The sequence below is a fragment of the Zootoca vivipara genome, chromosome 6 (assembly GCF_965207765.1).
Source record: "Zootoca vivipara chromosome 6, rZooViv2.hap1.1, whole genome shotgun sequence".
Classification (NCBI taxonomy): Eukaryota; Metazoa; Chordata; class Lepidosauria; order Squamata; family Lacertidae; genus Zootoca; species Zootoca vivipara.
Genome location: NC_142589.1, coordinates 72192228 through 72209748, shown reverse-complemented (window position 1 = coordinate 72209748; position 17521 = coordinate 72192228). Strand labels below are relative to the sequence as shown.

Genomic DNA, 17521 nt, shown 5'->3' with positions numbered 1-17521 from the left:
TTTTGTTGCTTTTAACCTCTCTGGCGAGCCTGAGTTCATCCTGTGCTTTAGCTTTTCTGACTTTGTCTCTACATGTGCTGGCTATATGTTTGAATTCCTCTCTGGTGATTTCCCCCCTTTTCCATTTTTTGTACATATCCCTTTTAAATCTTAACTCAGTTAAAAGTTCTTTAGATAGCCACCCTGGCTTCTTTAGGCACCTTCCATGTTTCCGTCTCATTGGTATTGCCTGAAGTTGTGCTTTTAATATCTCTCTTTTAACAAACTCCCAACCATCATGAACTCCCTTCCCTTTTAGTATTTCTGTCCATGGGATCTCACCCAGCGCTTCCCTAAGTTTTCTGAAGTCGGCTTTCTTAAAGTCTAGGATTTGAGTCTTATTGGAAGAAACAAGAATTACTAACTATTGAAGAATGGCAATTGAAGATGATGGACTTTATGGAACTAGCCGAACTGACTGGGAGACTTCGTGACCAGAGAGAGGAGACGGTGGAAGAAGATTGGAAGAAGTTTAAATTGCATTTGAAAAAATAAAGTAATATTTGAATTATAGGATATCTTTGGAAGTATATTTAGGCTGTAGGGTTAGAAGTTAAGGTAGTTTCGATAGAAATAAGATATATGTAAGTTTTTAAATATCAGGAATTTATGGTAAATGTTAGTTTACTGAAAATGGGTAAAGTTATGATGTATTAAAAATTTTCAGTTGTATTGTGGTATATTTAGTGTTTATTATGTGTGTTATTATAAAATGAATAAAAAAATTTGAAGAAACTTTGGAATATGGTGGAGAAAGCCACATTGAGGTCTGCTCCTGGAACATACAGTCAGCTGCTTGAAAATCCAAGGTGGCCTCTATATTGTAACACTTCACAAAAACTACCACATGCCATCGCTTGACAGAATCTGAGGCTGCCTTTGATGGTGATAGCCCACACAGGGCGAGTGCTAGGGCTTTTTGCGCCCTAGGCAAAATCGCTTTCTGGCGCCCCCCGGCACATGGGTCATGACGTATGTGTCGCGCATCATGACGCATGTGTCATGACCCACGCACAACGCCACAAGCCAAAAGGAGAGTTCACCGCCCTCCGCCTGTGGAAGGAGCGCTGTGAGCTCCTCAGCGGCTGCAGCGAGCGAGCAGCGGCGGCGGCAGCGCCCATAGCTGTAGGCTTCAGCTATGGGCTCTGCTGCTGCTGCCACCGCCACTGCTTGCTCGCTCTCTGCAGCCGTTGAGGAGCTCACAGCGTCCCCTCCATAAGCGGGAGGAGCGCGAGCGCGCGCTTTGGGAGGGAGGCGGTGGCGCAGGGGTTTTGTGGGGCAGGATGGCCAGCGCCCCCTCCATCTTTGCGCCCTAGGCGACCGCCTAGTCCGCCTAAATGGATGCACCGGCCCTGAGCCCACAGTTCACAAGAGGTACTTGGTGCTAGCCAAGGAGCCATTCTTACCCTTATTCCAGGAGTCAGACGAATTGGCATCATATGGTACCCTGAGGCACTACCACAGGAATGGGAATTGTTCTCTAGATGGTGTTGGCCACACACTCTCATGGGAGTACAAAAAGGAACCTTTCCTGTCCGGCAGGCCAGATCCTTTTCCTCCCACTCCTGGCAGGCTAAAATTGACTGATGGTTGAGGCCACCACCTGTCTATAATGTGATGTCTCTATGATGTTAGGTGATGATGCTTCTTGATTGTCAGTGAGACTTGAAAGTACAGCATTGCGTCCCTATGTGGTGGACATGTAAAAAAAAAAAGCTAAAGTTTTTTTTAGAAATGATATATTATGAAGAAAATGTTTAAATGGGCTATTCCCCAAAGACCAGAAGGTTTTCTTATAGATAGAATAAACATGGATGACGAAACTATTTATGTATGTGACAGCAGCAGCAGCTAGAATATTATGTGCACAGAACTGGAAAGAAGAGAAGATTCCAATGAAGGAGTGAATTTTGAAAGTAATGGACTATTCAGAAATGGCAAAGCAGACAGCAAAACGAAGAGATCAAAATGATGGTGTTTTAATAGAAGAATGAAGAATTAGATTGTTTTTTTAAAATGTTACAGTCAAATGAAATTGCGGGCAGGATTTGAGATAAAAGCAGAAGAAAAATGGAAAAATAATTGTAATAATTTGTTGTGGCAGATAAAGATACAATGCAGTAGAAAAGTTTTGAGTAAAAACATTGTGTATGTGGGGGTGGGAAGTCCACTTATGAAACAAGGTTATTGTGAAAAAGTTTGGAAATTTTACTAAAATTTTATATAGTGCAGCATTGGGCTATTTGGAAGGCCTTCGGCAAACAGCCCTAAGCTGCTCTTTAAGCCTCCGCAAAACCAAAGGTTGAAAGAGCCATACAGGACTGTGTACAGAAGGGCTTTCAAACAGCCCTTTTGCAGACCTTTCAAAGCAGCACCCAGCAGGATTGGAGTCTCTGCTCATCAGCCGAGGAGCGGAGACTTACATCCTGCTCCCTGCAGGACCTTGCTTTGCCCGTGCATTCTCCAAAAGGAACCCATGGGTGAAGGAGCATCCAGGAGGGGGTGGGTCAAATCCTGCTGCTCTGCCTATGTGCATGCCCATTCCCTGTGGGGAACAGGTGCAAAATTGAACCCTGGCATGCCCTACTCATCACCTCTTGTTGCCTGACCATTGGAATGCCATCAGCTGATTGGCAGGTGGGTTTGACTCAGAGGGAATTTTTTAAAAGCCTAAGGAAGCAAAGGGGTGAGGGAAACCTACCTTGCTCTTTGGTGGCATGTCATACAGGCCGCAGACTTAGATCAAAGCAGTGTGAAGTCTCCCTGACCCACTCAAGAGCCATCTAAATTCACCTTGAGATGGATGCCTTCATCCTGATGGAATGGAACTCTTGGTGTTTGAAACTCATGCCTAGCAAACTGCAGCAACTGTCACAAAGGCTCCTAAGATTCCACGTTTCTTAAAGTGAGAGCCCCCCTTTTGTTTTCATGATGAGGGAAAAGGGAACGGCGGGGGACAGAGAGGTCCACTCTGCTGCTGGTCCATCTCAAGCTGGTTCTGCAGGCTTTGGGAACAAAGGCTGGTGCATTGGAGTGAATGGGGCACGGAGAACAAACGTCAGCCTGCTTTCAGCTCGTCCCCACTTGCGCTTGTTTTCTTATAACCAGTCAGAGGGTGACTCCACCATTGGTCCCTGCCTACCAAACCACGAGTCCCAATGGGTACCAACCACCACTGGAGTCAAGCTTGGAGCATCTGTGACCCATCATTTGCAAGCACCACAAAAGTGCCAAAAATTATGAGATATTTCACCCCCATGTGAACCGGCCTATACCCTGGGATTGTCATCTGAGTCTTCTCCATGCGCCACCTCCAAGGGATGGCTAGAGGATGGTAATGAGAGAGCAGGTCTTTTCTGCAAGAACTTCCATTTCTGGTGTCAACTTTACCACTGTTTTGTCACCAAAGATGTTATTATTTCCCCAGACATTTGAGCAGGTCAAACTCTCAGGTGCTTTTAACCTGACTGCGTTTTAAAATATGCTTACATGGTTTTGTTGCATTCTTAGAGGTGGTAATAAATCACTTTGGGGCTTTTCATTGCAGGAAGCAATTCATCCCCTCAGTAAACTTGACCTAAAACCAAGGGCACGATGCATTTCTGAAGTGTGTTTAATTCTGCAGGGGAAGCCTTGAATACATTGAGTTATATTAAATGTTGGAAAGTCATACAGGGAACCAGGCAGAGAGGGCCTTCTCGGTAGTGGAGCCAGCCCTGTGGAACGCCCCCCCCCCCAATCAAATGTCAAGGAAATAAGCAACTATCTTACTTTTAAAAGACATCTGAAGGCAACCCTGTTTAGGGAAGTTTTTAATGCTGTATTGTGTTTTTAATATTTGAATGGGAGCCACCCAGAGTGGCTGGGGAAACACAGCCAGATGGGCGGGGTATAAATATATTATTATTAGTAGTAGTAGTATTAGTATTAGTATTACTGCACACTATTATTTTCCCGCTTTGGTCAATATAAGGCAGGGGTGGGGAACTGGGTGGCAGTTCTGATCATGAGCTCCCCCTCCCATCATAGGCCAAGCTCAACGGGTGGGTGGGGTCACTCACCTGACATCACAATGGCACCTGGTGGCATTTTATGCCAAGGGGATCTTCAGAAGCCCTGTTCAAAATGCTACATTGTACAGCAGTGCTTTGAAAGGATCTTCTGAAGATCTGACATTTTGCCTTTCTTTATGAATGACTTTACTTCTTGAAACCAAGATGCACAGTGCCTGCAGACCCCCTTTCGGTTGAGCCAGGTTTTTGCCTGCCTCACATTTGACGTGTGGGGCAGGTGGATGTGGAATAATAATAATAATAATAATAATAATAATAATAATAATAATAATAATAATAATTTATACCCCCACCTATCTGGGCGGCTTCCAACAGAACAGAACATTAAAATGCAATAATCTATTACACATTAAAAGCTTCCCTAAACAGGGCTGCCTTCAGATGTCTTCTAAAAGTCTGGTAGTTGTTTTTCTCTTTGACATCTGGTGGGAGGGCGTTCCACAGGGCGGGTGCCACTCCCGAGAAGGCCCTCTGCCTGGTTCCCTGTAACTTGGCTTCTTGCAGTGAGGGAACCGCCAGAAGGCCCTCGGAGCTGGACCTCAGTGTCCGGGCAGAACAATGAGGGCGGAGATGCTTCTTCAGGTATGCTGGACTGAGGCCGTTTAGGGCTTTAAAGGTCAGCACCAACACTTTGAATTGAAATGGCCTCAACAGGCCAAATAAAGATGCCTGGTGGGGCTAAGTAAGCTTGTGGACCAGAGGTTCCCCACCCTTGAAACAGTGCTGACATCTATCACTAATCATGAAGGCAATATTGCCATCTAGTGACTAAAACATAAAGCTGTTTTCAAACAACAGTGCCTTCTGCATCTAAAGCTGTTGCTGAGGCTGGTGCATCAACAGTGGTCTTGTCTGTGCTTAGAATCAACTAGGATCCTCATACCCAGCATTCCTTGAGACTGCTAAGAAATAAAATAATAATAATAATAATAATAATAATAATAATAATAATAATAATAATAATAATAATGGTGCAGTTTTGAAAGGTTCAGTCCCCTACCATGATTCAAAATGGCATCCACCCATTTTCAAAGATAGACAAAACCTTAATCCTTGACTTTGGATTTTGGATCATGCGAAATCTGGCTACAATATCTGAACTGGTGTCCAGATGCATAGAGAACAACCAGCTTCCCAAAACATATAGTAGAATACCTTCGTTGGTGCTTGAGAAATAATTGCATGCTTTAGTCCCCAGAAGGCATTAAGCCCCTCACCAACTGGGTCTCTGCTTATTCCTTCAAACCACTGGGAGAAATAAGACTGATTAAATTGCCTGAATAGAATAAATTGCCTGAAGAGTGTGGTGTGCAATTCTGCGATTCACTACTGTCAGTTGGCAGGGTCGGTGTGAAGAGCTGGAGGAACTCTGCACTAAAAGAAAATGTCTTTCTGCCACAAGAGTCTTAATTTTTTCCTAACAAATAAACACAACCGCCATGCATTTAACGTGTCATTTATTTTAATCCCAGTATTAATTTTCACCGAGGAAAGCAGAAAAGGCCAAAGTGCATTCAGAAGGAAGTGGTTCATGGGTGAAAGAGGAGGCAGAATTCAACGGGAGAGTTGATGCGATCTCATGCAGGCAACTTTTACAACAGGATTCTCCGCAGCAGGAGCCCAGAGAAGCTTGGCAGGAGGACAGTACTAGGTTGAGACGCCTTGGAAGACTCCATCTTATGAACGACATCATAGCCAACCGTGAACTCAGAGTGTTCGCTATTTTCCGAAGCACACACAAACCTCGTAGTGCAGCCATTCGAAAGCCTCACCGGGGGGGTTTCATCTGGATATGGAAGACAAGATATGGGTTGTCAGGACATTATTGCTTGCGACTGCTCTCCAAAGTGCTCCATCTACTCTGTTTGAAATGAACCCTGTGTTTGCCACAAAGCGAGGTCTATCTACTGCTCACCAGTAGAGCTTAGCCCATCTATCCAAAGCCATTGACTCGCATGGGAATGATCCACAACCTTGATCCGGCTCCATTCATTACTCTTTCTTTTTTTATTTACAAAATAAATCCACCACAACTCAAATACACGAATCCAGCACCATTAGACATGAACATAACATGAAATAAACATAGCATAGCATAAAACAAACAACAAAATAAAAGACTTCCTCTGTCCTGTACATGGCCTCCTTATTTACTTCCTATGAACTGTTTCGTTTATGAGTTATTATTACGATTTTTTCAAATTATGACTTAAAAAGAAAACCACAAAGTCTCCTGCAGACATTAATCAAAACAAGTCCAGGAGTGTATTTTAGAGCACTGTTTTGTGAAGTATTCTTTACATTTTCCCCATTCTTTTTGAAATGTCTGGGGAGTCCCCTAATTGCCTCTGTTAATCAAGCCAGTTCAATATAGTTTAGTAATTTATCCTGCCATCCCCTTTTTGTTGGCACAAATTCTTTTTTCCATTTTCTGGCAATTAAGGTCTTTTCATTCCAATGGAGCTTTTTGCAAGAGACCTTCCTGTAGATTGCATCTCACATGCCTCAAATCTCCCTCGCTCTGCCACCTAAGGGTAACCAAAATCCATTATGTGCGGCACCTTGCCTCAAGGAAGAACCTTCATGCAACAACAACACTTGCAAAGACCTCTACAACAACAATACTTGCAAAGACCTCTCTTCATTAAAAACCCAAGAGCAGTTTACACAATAAGACATTAAAATAAAACAATATCTTAAAAGTAAATGGCAAAACCAAAATACTACAATGTGTTGGAACCATCCGCACCCATACTTTCTGCTCCCTAAATCTGGAGATATCCCACACAATTGATGTAGCTCTACTATTTAGATTTTCAAAGTGTAGGGAATCCCAGGATTTAGAGAGGAGAAAGTTTGGAATAGTGGTAGTTGGAGGAGAACACCTATCAGGGACTGTACTGAGGAGGAATGGTGGGAGCCGCCGCCCCCTTTTTCTGAACCTTCCCAAGGGCAGGAGGATAGTATAGATTTAGAACAGTGGTTTGCAGAAGGGCATAGTCCAGAGGGGGATAGCTGGGAAATACTGTGTGAGGAGCAGCTAGAAGAGGAAACACTAGGAGAGAGACAGCTGGCAGATTCAGTGTCCTTGGACAGCACTCCTGAATGGGGGGGGGAGAGAGAGAGAGATGTTTTGATTTATGAAGTTATCTTTTATTTCTAAGATGCTGAGCCTGTGCTGGACAGCACGAGACATTGCATTGATATCTGGGGTGTATCTTTGATGCTCATGTGATTCTTTTTTTTGTAGAGTTCTGCCAGTAAAACTTCAAATTATATTTTGATGGGTCTGGGCAATACTTCATATTTCCAAAAGGAGCCCCATTCTTATGCTTCCAGTTGCTCCAAACTGTGCTATATCAATATCTGCAATAAAAATCCACCCGCCTACAGATCGCAGAAGAAATGAAGCTGCACTGCGGAGGAAATCACTTACTGGAAGCCCTGCCAAAGCCATTGGTTTCCACCTTGGTACAATTCGCCATCTCAGTGCTGTAAGTGCCTGAGCAGGAGGAAGTGGATGGGCTCAACGTTGGATTGGCTCTAGGCTTTAGCGGTGGCACTGAAAACAGAAACAAAGGATACTCCAGGTCAGCTCAAGGACTGGACCGGAAAGCAATACAGAGTTGGGGAGGTGAGGACCTTTTTCAGACTGAGGGTCATGTGAGCAAACAGCCTGAGCCTCCACCATTTCCTTAAGTCAAGTTGTCACATATCTCCTGCTCACCCCCCACCCCCAGAACTACAATTCCCAGAGTGGTTTCACAGTCAACCCCTCTTCCTAGGGAACTCTCTTGAAATGGAAGCACCTTCTGCTTTCGGTTTTCCTGAATGCAGAGCCTTGGAACACACAGTGGCTTAAAAATTTCCCCTCCCATTGACAGGCTCTAGGGAATCCGATCCCCCCATGGTAGGCTGCCAGGAATAGATAGATAAGGAAAGCTCTTACCAAGGTCTTTTATTCAATATTCACAGAAAGAGGCTTAGAAATGCATCCTCTTGGAGTAATGGCGTTGCTCTGAGTAATCTCCACACACCCCTTCTCTCCTCAATCGTCGACAGCACCACCCACCTTACAGTGCCCGCTTAGGGCCATTTGCCTCAGAGCCTTTTGCTCTCCTACTTTTAAAGCTTGCCGGGTTCTGGGAGAAGGCAGGTCTGGAATGCTTTCTAGTGATAATGTGTCAGCCAGCTGCTCCAGCTCTGCTTCCCCCTCCTCCTCTTCCATTATTTCCCAACTTTGCCCCTCGTCTGCCTCTGAGCCTTAACCTTCCTCAAACAACTGTTGTAAATCTATACTGTCTTCCTCTTCTCTGCATAGATGCCAAGTTATCCCTTTTTAAAGGGATTTTCCCTTATGCTGAATAGGCTTCCTCGCGAGAAAAGGGAAATCTTGGCAGCTATGCTTCTCTGGAAGGTTCAGGGGGGGGGGAGGTCTCCACCATTCCTCCTCTGCCCAGTCCCTGACACCCATGCCTATTGGGTGACTCTAGGTTGCTGGAGACGGGGACCCGTTGTAATGAATGGCATGGTTTGTATGGGCCTAAAGATGGCTGAATAGCACCACAAAATGGATGCGATGTCTTTGAACTGTCAGTGAACTCATCGTGAACTGTGTTGTAGAAGCACTAATGGAATGTGGAAAACATCATGATGTTTGGCAAAAACAGTGTGTGCTAGGAACAGTACAGAACAGCACATACAAGGAGGCATGGAGATGGGCTACACAACATTACCTTCGAGATAAGGTAAGAGTTGTGAGATGATGCCAAGGACAAGGATGTGAGATGCCAAAAACAAGGAGTAAGGAGTTGTGTAATGCCAAGAATCAGATGAACAACAAGGTGTACATAGGGCAAAGCCCACCAGCCTAAGATGTGTGCCAGACATTTGACAGCGCTGTCGTCTGCCACCCGTGGCTCTTACTGAACCTGATCAATTCATTGAAGAGTAAAGAGTGGTGAGTATGAAAGGTGTATGAATGGATGTATGGTTGAGTGTATATTCCTTGCCTTGACATGTGAGTTAATCAATAAAACTTATTATAGAGACAATCCAATATTGGTTGTCTGAGGTTTACTTCTGCCTTCCTAGAGTGTACTGGGTCTCATCTATGTTAAACACCTAAACAGATTAAAAGAACCTAATTGGTCATTACACCTTCTGCAGAAGTAGCAGTGGGTCTCCAACCTTCCATGACCCCTGCACCACTGTTTACAGGGAGTGAACATAAGGAAAGAATAAGAAATTTTGGGGAGAGGGACCAGCATGAAATTTATATACGTACATTGAGGAGTGACTTGTCTGCAGGTCTTCCCGGTGCAGCAGACCCAACTGGACCTGTAGGTTCTCCCACCCCCCATATCGAAGTAAGGTGGTGGGGCGTTGCACCAAAAAGTGGAACCACAGCTTCTCTCTACGGTCTGAACCACTTTTCCATCTTAAATGGCCCCAAAAAAAAAGGAGGAGAGGGAGGTTTATTTAGCAACTAGAAGCTTCAACTCCAGAGTGGCTCTGATTAATAATAGTATTTTTTTTATTTGCAATTTAACAAAGAAAAGGAAGGGAGGAGGGGGAGAATTAAAGACCATAAAGGGGGGGGGAGAAAGAAAGAATATCATCAGATGAAGGGTGGTATATGAATTTAATAAATAATAAAGTAAAATAAAATAAAATATAGGAACACACAAAAAATATCCATTCTCATTGCAGGTGCATCAACCATCAATACGTGTCTTAAAGTTTAACATCTAAGTTAATATACAGGTAAGTGCTTCAGTCTCAGCCTCCCGAAAGGCATCGTGAAACAGAACGCAATCTACCACCCTGGCCATGCAGAGCCCCATACTGAGCTGAAAAGTCCACTGTGCCATGTATACAGGCAGCAGCTGTCAGTGGTCTTGCCAAAACCCACCCAGTGCCCTGATCTGGCTTGCAACCTCTCTCCTACCCACCTAGGGTGCTCTCCGACAGTGTGATGAGGCAGGTTTCTTTGTTTCCAGGACAGGTCCGCATGCTGCCAGTGCAATTGGTCCCCTTGGCAGTACAGATTTCGCACTGCAGAGAAGCAGCTGGAGGAGGGAAGGACACTTTTTAAAAATGAGATCAAATGAAGATACTTTTGTGCAGGAATAAGCCATGGGTCACCTACTTTCGGGGTGCCCCCGTTTGTGCCCGTTGGAGGGTTCGGGGATCAGCCAGAGAGTAGGAGTCTACACACTGATTTAAGGAGAGGCATCAAGTGGTCAGAGGAAGGAAATGTATGATTTTTAATAGTTGTCTCTTAGTGTTTCTTAAGCTACTTTGAGGGGGGTTTAAGAAGTGAAAATAGCTGATATTTTTATTACTGATGAAGGAGGAGTTAAATGAGGGGAAAATCTGTTTCCTGCTTATTTATTTTCATATTATCTTTGGCTGCTTTTTGTCCCTTCATTCCCAACGTAATGGGCTGGAGCGTATTGTGAGCACGGCTTCAATGATTCCTAATAACTGCCACGAATCATTAGTATTGTGGACTACAATCTCCTCTCTGCCTTTCCACACATTCAGCTTGAAAGGTGTTCCCCAGCAGTACCTGATCCTTCTTTCTTACTGGCAAATGGTCACAATTATTATTATTATTTTTAAAAGGTCTTCTTTTCTTTGAAGTTTCTGGGTGCACATCTTGAGATAACATGGATGTCTCTACTTCTGATAAGCCTTTCCATATCATCTTCTGAATGGCTTCTGGTTTGTTTTTGTTTTTTTAAAAAAATACTTTTAAGCTACTTTGAGGTGATTTTGTAAAAAACCCAAAAGCAGGATTTCAGACACGGTATGTTCTCAGTCCTATCTGGAGATGGCAGAAACTGAACCTGTGAACTCTTGCATGCGAAACAGTTTGTTATTTATTATTTATTTTAGTTTTAACATTTGTGTACCATCCTATACCCGCAGATCTTTTGCAATGTAAAATCACAATGTGAAAAAGAAACAGAAAATACATGTTGCCTTATATCAATGAGCTACAGCTGTTTCAGAAAGCTGCATTATCCATCTTGTATCCATACAGGGGCGTTGCTAGCTGCTCCGTCACCCGGGGCGGCAAACGCGGAGGCACCCCCAGGGGCGGGGCGCCGCCTCACTGGCCCACCCCTCAACTTCGCCCTGGTGCACGCCACAGCAGGAAGGGAGAACGCGTGTTGGCTGAGCAAGCCAAGCCCTGCAGCACCTAGTGGTTTTTTGCTGGGTGGCTGCCGGGACCGGCTTGCTCCCTCGGCCGATGCGGCTTTCCCTTCCTGCTGCGGTGCACGCTCTCCCTGGGTGGAGTTGAGGGGCGAGCCAGCGAGGCGACGCTTGTAATGCCCCTCGCTGCCCCCCCCCGACTCCATCCAGGGAGAGAACGCGTCGGCCGAGGGTGGGAGCAAGCTGAGCGCGACCTGCCACCCTGTGAAAACCTTGCTCAGTGTGTGCTTGCTCTCTCGCTCTGCCGCTGCCAGCTCGCACTTTCCTCTTTTTTGTTGTTTTTTTCCGACTGGGGTGGGCCCTTGGCAGAGGCGAGGGGCGTGTCAGCGAGGTGTCATGCTTGATGCTGGTGTGACGCCCCTCCTCGCTGGCCCGCCCCTTGCCTCTGTGCATGGCTCCACCCCCAGGGCCCACCCCAGCCAGGGGGGAAAAAGGAAAGCGTGAGCCGGCAGCGGCAGAGCGAGAGAGCAAGCACAAGCCAGCCACCGCCTCACGCCGAGTAAGGTTTTGGGATCGGCTGAGTCGCCAATCGTGGGGGCGGGGCCCCGGCGAGTGTCTGTCACCCCCTCCAGGGTGGTGCCCGGGGCGGCCCACCCCACCCCCCTCTAGCGACGCACCTGTATCCATACCAATCATGGGACACAAGCTTGGCTCCAAATCTATTCATCCCAGATGGAAGCAACCCCCAGGAGCCTCCCAGACCCTCCTCACCCGTCTTTAGAAGTGCAAAGAAGCATGTCAGGGCAGCCTGCATGGTGATGGGAAATTTCAGAGCACAAGAACAGAAGCTCTCTCCACGATGTACTTGGTTCAAAGGACCTGCAACGATATACAGAGGAAGTGTCGACACCAGGTGTTACTTAACAAAGTGTGCATTTAAGCACGCAGAAACGCGTAAAAAGCCAAGTGACACCAAATTACCTGGGGGAAATCCAAGATTGCAAGACTGGGGAAGCCCTGGCCTTCCAGATGTTGTCAGACTTCAATTCCTAGCAGCCCCAGACAGTTGCTGGGGGGCTCCTGAGAAACAAACTAGCTCCCTCCCTTGCACACACACAGAATCAGACTTCTTTTCCGCAAGGGAAGTGCCAGAGAAATGCATTGGAAAATGTGCGCTAACACTTTTGGGATACAGCATTGTACAGCCTTCCCACGACAAATCTCAACAAATGCTCAATAAAAATAAGCAGCCAAGGCCTTCAGAGCACCCCTCAATTTTCGCACAAGCAAATCAGAATGAATGCTCAATGGATGAGTTCTGCCATGCAACCTAAACAAAAACAACACACACACACACACAGTATGTTTCCAGGGGCCACCACACACAGAGTGACTTTACCTGGCAGTGCAGGGCCTGGATAGCCGTAGAGGAGAGCACCCTTACACCTCCTTCACCTTCTAGAGAGATCTCTCACAGCGGCATCGTCCCGTGGGATCTCGCAAGAGGGAAGAAGGGTGAGGGCTTAAAAGGTCTCATTCACGTGGGCTATGGCAACACTTTACCTGTAGTGAACTTTCCATCCACCCTCTGCGTCAGAGCTTTGCTAGGCTATTTCAGTTGCTGGTTGACAGGCCGTCAATGGAATTTTTTCTCCCAACCTTGAGGGGTTTTCACCTATCCCTCAGTGGCCTAAGGCTTACTTTTGTTAGGCGATGGTCAAAACTGCAACAAAACATGTATTCCCATTTGGGTGTACAGCCACAGCCACCATTAACTCCCCAATTGTTTGATTTCACCCCCCCCCAAAGGCGCACTTCTCCATTGTCTCCCGAGACATACGGAAGCCAACCAACCAAGGTCTGTATATCAGCAGAATAGGCATTGGGCAGGATCAGTATAGCAATGGAGGCCTCTAGGGGAAAATATTGGCCATGCACACCCTAAGATCAGGTTAGGGCCCCCGCATGGCTGGAATCTCTCACCCCAGGCACCCAGCGAGATCCTGGACATTTGGCTTGGCTCAGCCCTGGAACATTCTCATGGCAGGGAACAGTGCTTTCCAGCAAGGACTGATGCAATGGGACCATTGCCCTACTGCCATGCCAACCCCACTTCATGATGCGGTCGATCAAGATTTGGTCTGATTTTTACCCAACCCCGCATCCTGTCCCAGTTACTTCACCACACAGGCCCACAGATCGTGCCTGCCTGGGTCAACCCACGCCTTTTCAAAAGCTTAAAATTCCTTTTCTGGTTGAAAATAAGAGCACTGCCCAACTCCAAGTGTTGAAAGACATTCCGTGCTCATAATTCTGGGGGAAGATGGATCAGGGATTCAGCCCGCAATCCTAGAAACCTTTCCCTGGAACAAAGTCCTGTTAAGGATACTGGGATGTGCTTCTGAGTAAAACAATGTTTAAGACTGCACTACAAATCCCCAGCAGACACATGTTTAAAAAGCAAACAGGAGGGGCAAGGGGTAAGGAGCAAGACAGATTTATTAGGGGTTGTTATATTAAAGAACCATCCAAAATTCTTTTTTGGAAATTGGGGGGGGGGGGCAGAGAGAGAAGGAAGCAGAAATATGCCAAGAAGACAAACCTGTTTCCCAGCTCACATAGCCCTGCTCCCCGCCATCTCATGTTGGGAGCACTACTTCTGATGAGGTCTAAAACGATACTATAGAGCAGGGGTGTCAAACTCAAATTCATCGGGGGCCGCATCAGCAGTTTGGTCACCCTCAAAGGGCCGGTAGTATCTGTAGGACTATGTGTCCACTCTTTATTATCTTTATTATCATAAATTTTTGTCACTGCATTCAGTTATTACTGCTTTTTGTAATAATGTAATAACTAACATAGTCAGAATAATGGCAAGTAGATATTCAAATGTACAATTATTGTACAATTTATTGAAAAATGATTTTTTGGGTAACTGCACTGGGTGGTGGAGGCTCGCTAGGGTTTCATGCAGGAGCTTTGCAGAGCTACTAGTACCTGGAGAAGCTGGGGTCCTTCTGCATGCAGGACAGATGTTCTGCCAGTGAGCCACCACCCTTCACCAAAGGGACTGGCTGAGGTTCTCCTGGTTCCAGGGTTTAAGGGCCAGAAGTATAAAGCAGCATCCTACCGTGTTTTCCCTTTTTTAAGACACCGTCTTATAACTTTTTTTCCTCAAAAAAACACAGGGTGGCTTATTTTCGGTGGGTGTCTTTTTATTATTATTACTGCAAGTGGTTCCAGCAGCACGCGCAGAGGTTCATCTGGACCTGAGTCTTTTTTTCTTCTTTTTGGTACCAGGTGAAAACGTTGTATTACCCCAGACTTTTTAGATGTGGTTTTATGACCATGTTACTGCTGATTTTTTTAAAAAAAAATGTGTTCTCCTTTAAAGTTGGTTTGAATGAGGCTCAGGGTGCTCTGCGTGTGCTGCTGGGTGTCAACCCAAGCCCCTGGGAGCCGGAGGAGGAGGCTTGCTGGGACGTCACCCAGCAGCGCGCGCAGAGCGCCCCGAAGCCTCAGGAAGCCGGCAGGAGGAGGAGGAGGTTTGCTGGGTCGTTACGCAGCAGCGCGCGCAGAGCGCCCCTAGCCTCCGGCAGCCAACAGCAGCAACGCTCCCAGAGACTCGGGGCGCTCCGCGCGCGCTGCTGGGTGACAACCCGGCAAGCCTCCTCCTCCTCCTGCCGGCTCCCAGAGGCTTGGGTCGGCACCCAGAAGCGTGCGCAGAGCGCCCTGAGTCTCTGGGAGCGTTGCTGCTGCTGGCTGCACTTTGAATCCTCCTGCTCCTCCACGCGGCGCTGCTGGGTGCTTTGTCTGTGCTTCAGCAGCAGCAGCAGCCGTTTCCAGGCGCCGAGCCGTGGCAGGAGGAGGAGGATTCAAAGTGCTACAGAGCACTGCTGCGTCGCAGAGGATTGGGACTCTCCGTGCGGCGCTGCTGGGCGCTGACCTGGCAAGCTACCTCCTCCTTCTGCTGTGGCTCGGGGTGCTCCATGCAGCACTGCTCCAGCCGCCTTTCTACCCCCCCAGGCCCCAGCTGTTTGTCGGCGCTTTGTCGGCGCGGCGCTTCAGCAGCAAGGTCCCGCTGCTGGGTCCCGCTGGCTGGGGCGCTCGGCGGGCCACATGACGAGGTCTGGCGGGCCGGATTTGGCCCCCGGGCCTTGTGTTTGACACCCATGCTATAGAGGGATAATTTCTATTGTTTTGAGATGCATGTGCGTGATCACGTGCTTGAGAAATAATAAAGCCCCTCCCCTCTTTGCTCCAGCAACAGATTTAAATTTTGGAGATTAATTCTGTAAGATTCACTTGGCAGATTTTTAAACTGAAGGGAGGACTACAGTTCCGTGATTTAGCTTATTAAAAGGGGTAGCTATACTGTCTCTGGTTGATAGCCACAGGCTCCCCATCTCTGGCCTGTAAAGCTTAACATAAACCAAGCTTAAAGTGAAGGCTGAGCCTATCCTTTATGCATCAGCTTCCGCTCCCTAGTTCTTCATTGTGGGCTTTGTCAGATGAGAAGTATACATGAGCTGCTGCCTTTGCGCATTAGGAAAGGTTGCTGCTTCACATTTGCTACAGCAAGACAAGGCTTCCCTGCTGGAGCAGAGCTGCAAGAACTATATATTTCTACAGAACTAGATAACTTGGGATTCAGCTCCTAAACTGGAGGTTTCTCCATCAGTCTTCCCCAACCTAGTGTCCTCTAGGTTTTGGACTACAACTCTCATCATCCCCACCTAGCAAAAATGTGGTGGCTGGGAATGATCGGAGTTGTAGTCAAAAAACCATAAGAACATTAGGTGTTCCAGATGAGGTCCAATGCTCTGTTCTCATGGTAGCCAAAGAGATACCCAAAGGAAGAACACAAGTTTGGGGAAAGCTGTTCTACAGGACCTTCTCCTGATCTTCACATTTCTACAAGATTAATCTCCTGAAATGCAATCCCCTGGTTTCTGCTACAAATGATCGCTAATACATTGAATAAATTGGAGTCCCCTACCTTCTCCTCTGACAGGCCAGCTGTTTCCCTTGATGTTTTTCCACTGGGACTGAGATGTTTCCGCTCTCTTGCAAACTGCTCTTCTTACTTGTATGCCCTTGGCTAGTTTGCCTGCACTTCTGTTGCAGCCAATGAGATGAGGATGACTTCTTTAAGAAATGGGTGTGGGTGGGTGTGTTTAGACTACTGACTGCACCAGTAATGAGTGGGAATTTAAAGCGGGATTTAGATCAGCTAAGCCTCCTGGGAATGCTGATTTTCATGATGACCGCCATCAACAGGGAAGGAGATACCGGTAATAAGGAAGGAGGAAGTAAAGAGAGGGGGGCAGTTTGAGCCCCTCTGAGAATACAATGATCTGACTCAGTTAAAGCCTCTGTGTGTGTCATGCATGCTTCTTCTTTTTTAATGAACTTAAAAACTGGGTTTTTGTATTGAACAGAGATGTGCACCAAACCTTTAGCTTATAAACTGTACTCGAAACCTAACTGCAATCTAGCGTTGTATCTCAGTTGCTGAAATTCCCAGCGTCAATCCCTGGCATTTCCATGAAGCACTGTGAAAGATTCTGTGTTTGATATCCCAGAGGGCTACTGCCAGCCAGTGCCAGAGATACTAACCTAGATGGACCAATGGTCTGATTATCACAAGGCAGCATTCTGTGTTTGTTGGCTGCAAACTCACCATGCTCTTTAAACATAAGTCAAGCAAAATCATGGGATAGCTCAGTTGGTCAGAGCATGAGACTCTTGATCTCAGGGTCATGGGTTCGAGCCCCACCTTGGGCAAAAGATTCCTGCAATGTAGGGGGTTGGACTAGATGACCCTCGTGGTCACTTCCAACTCTACAGTTCTATGATTCTAAGTCTGGGGCGCTGCCAAGCATTGAAGGGGAAATACATAGATGGCTCTGGCCTCATGTCCATCTACTTGGCAATAGGCCTTGGCTAGAAATGGCCATGGCATGGGCCATTTCAGAGCCAGCCCGAGACATAGTGCATAGTTAAACTATGGAACTCACTCCCGCAGGAGGCAGGAATGACCACCAATCTGGATGGCTTTAAAAAGGGATTGGGCAAATTCATGGAGGAGAAGGTCATCAATGACTACTAGGCATGATAGCTGTGCTCTGCTTCCACAGTCAAGAGGCAGCAATGCTTCTGAATATCAGGTACTGGAAGCTGCAGGAGGGGAAGAGGGCTCTTGTGCTCAGATCCTGCTTGCAGGATTCCCATGGGTATCTGAT

At 46.6% G+C, this 17521-nt stretch overlaps 1 protein-coding gene across 2 annotated transcripts; it reads right to left on the bottom strand.

Moving 5' to 3' along the window:
* Window positions 1-5552: 5552 nt before the first annotated feature.
* On the bottom strand, window positions 5553-16310 carry LOC148685436 (phospholipase A2 inhibitor gamma subunit B-like). Of its 2 annotated transcripts, none has more exons than XM_088671212.1 (6): window positions 16276-16310; window positions 12048-12155; window positions 10067-10183; window positions 9400-9552; window positions 7549-7674; window positions 5553-5898 (listed from the first exon to the last, which is right to left on the bottom strand). In XM_088671212.1, exons 2-6 carry the CDS (start codon window positions 12088-12090, stop codon window positions 5705-5707), a joined length of 633 nt encoding a protein of 210 aa, XP_088527338.1. In that variant the 5' UTR covers window positions 12091-12155; window positions 16276-16310; the 3' UTR covers window positions 5553-5704. The 2 variants fall into 2 exon arrangements, with proteins under 2 accessions (XP_088527338.1, XP_088527337.1); XM_088671211.1 differs by lacking the exon at window positions 16276-16310 and adding an exon at window positions 12840-12999.
* Between the last annotated feature and the right edge of the window lie 1211 nt (window positions 16311-17521).

Bases quoted from the DNA above. Each gene is read 5' to 3' on its own strand.
- LOC148685436 (XM_088671212.1), bottom strand. From the start codon at position 12,090: ATGCAGGCTGCCCTGACATGCTTCTTTGCACTTCTAAAGACGG. The intron at 9,553-10,066 runs GTGGGTAGGAGA...GGGCCATTTAAG, and splicing joins ACTGTCGGAGAGCACCCTAG to ATGGAAAAGTGGTTCAGACC. The intron at 5,899-7,548 runs GTAAGTGATTTC...TTCCATATCCAG, and splicing joins TGGCTTTGGCAGGGCTTCCA to ATGAAACCCCCCCGGTGAGG.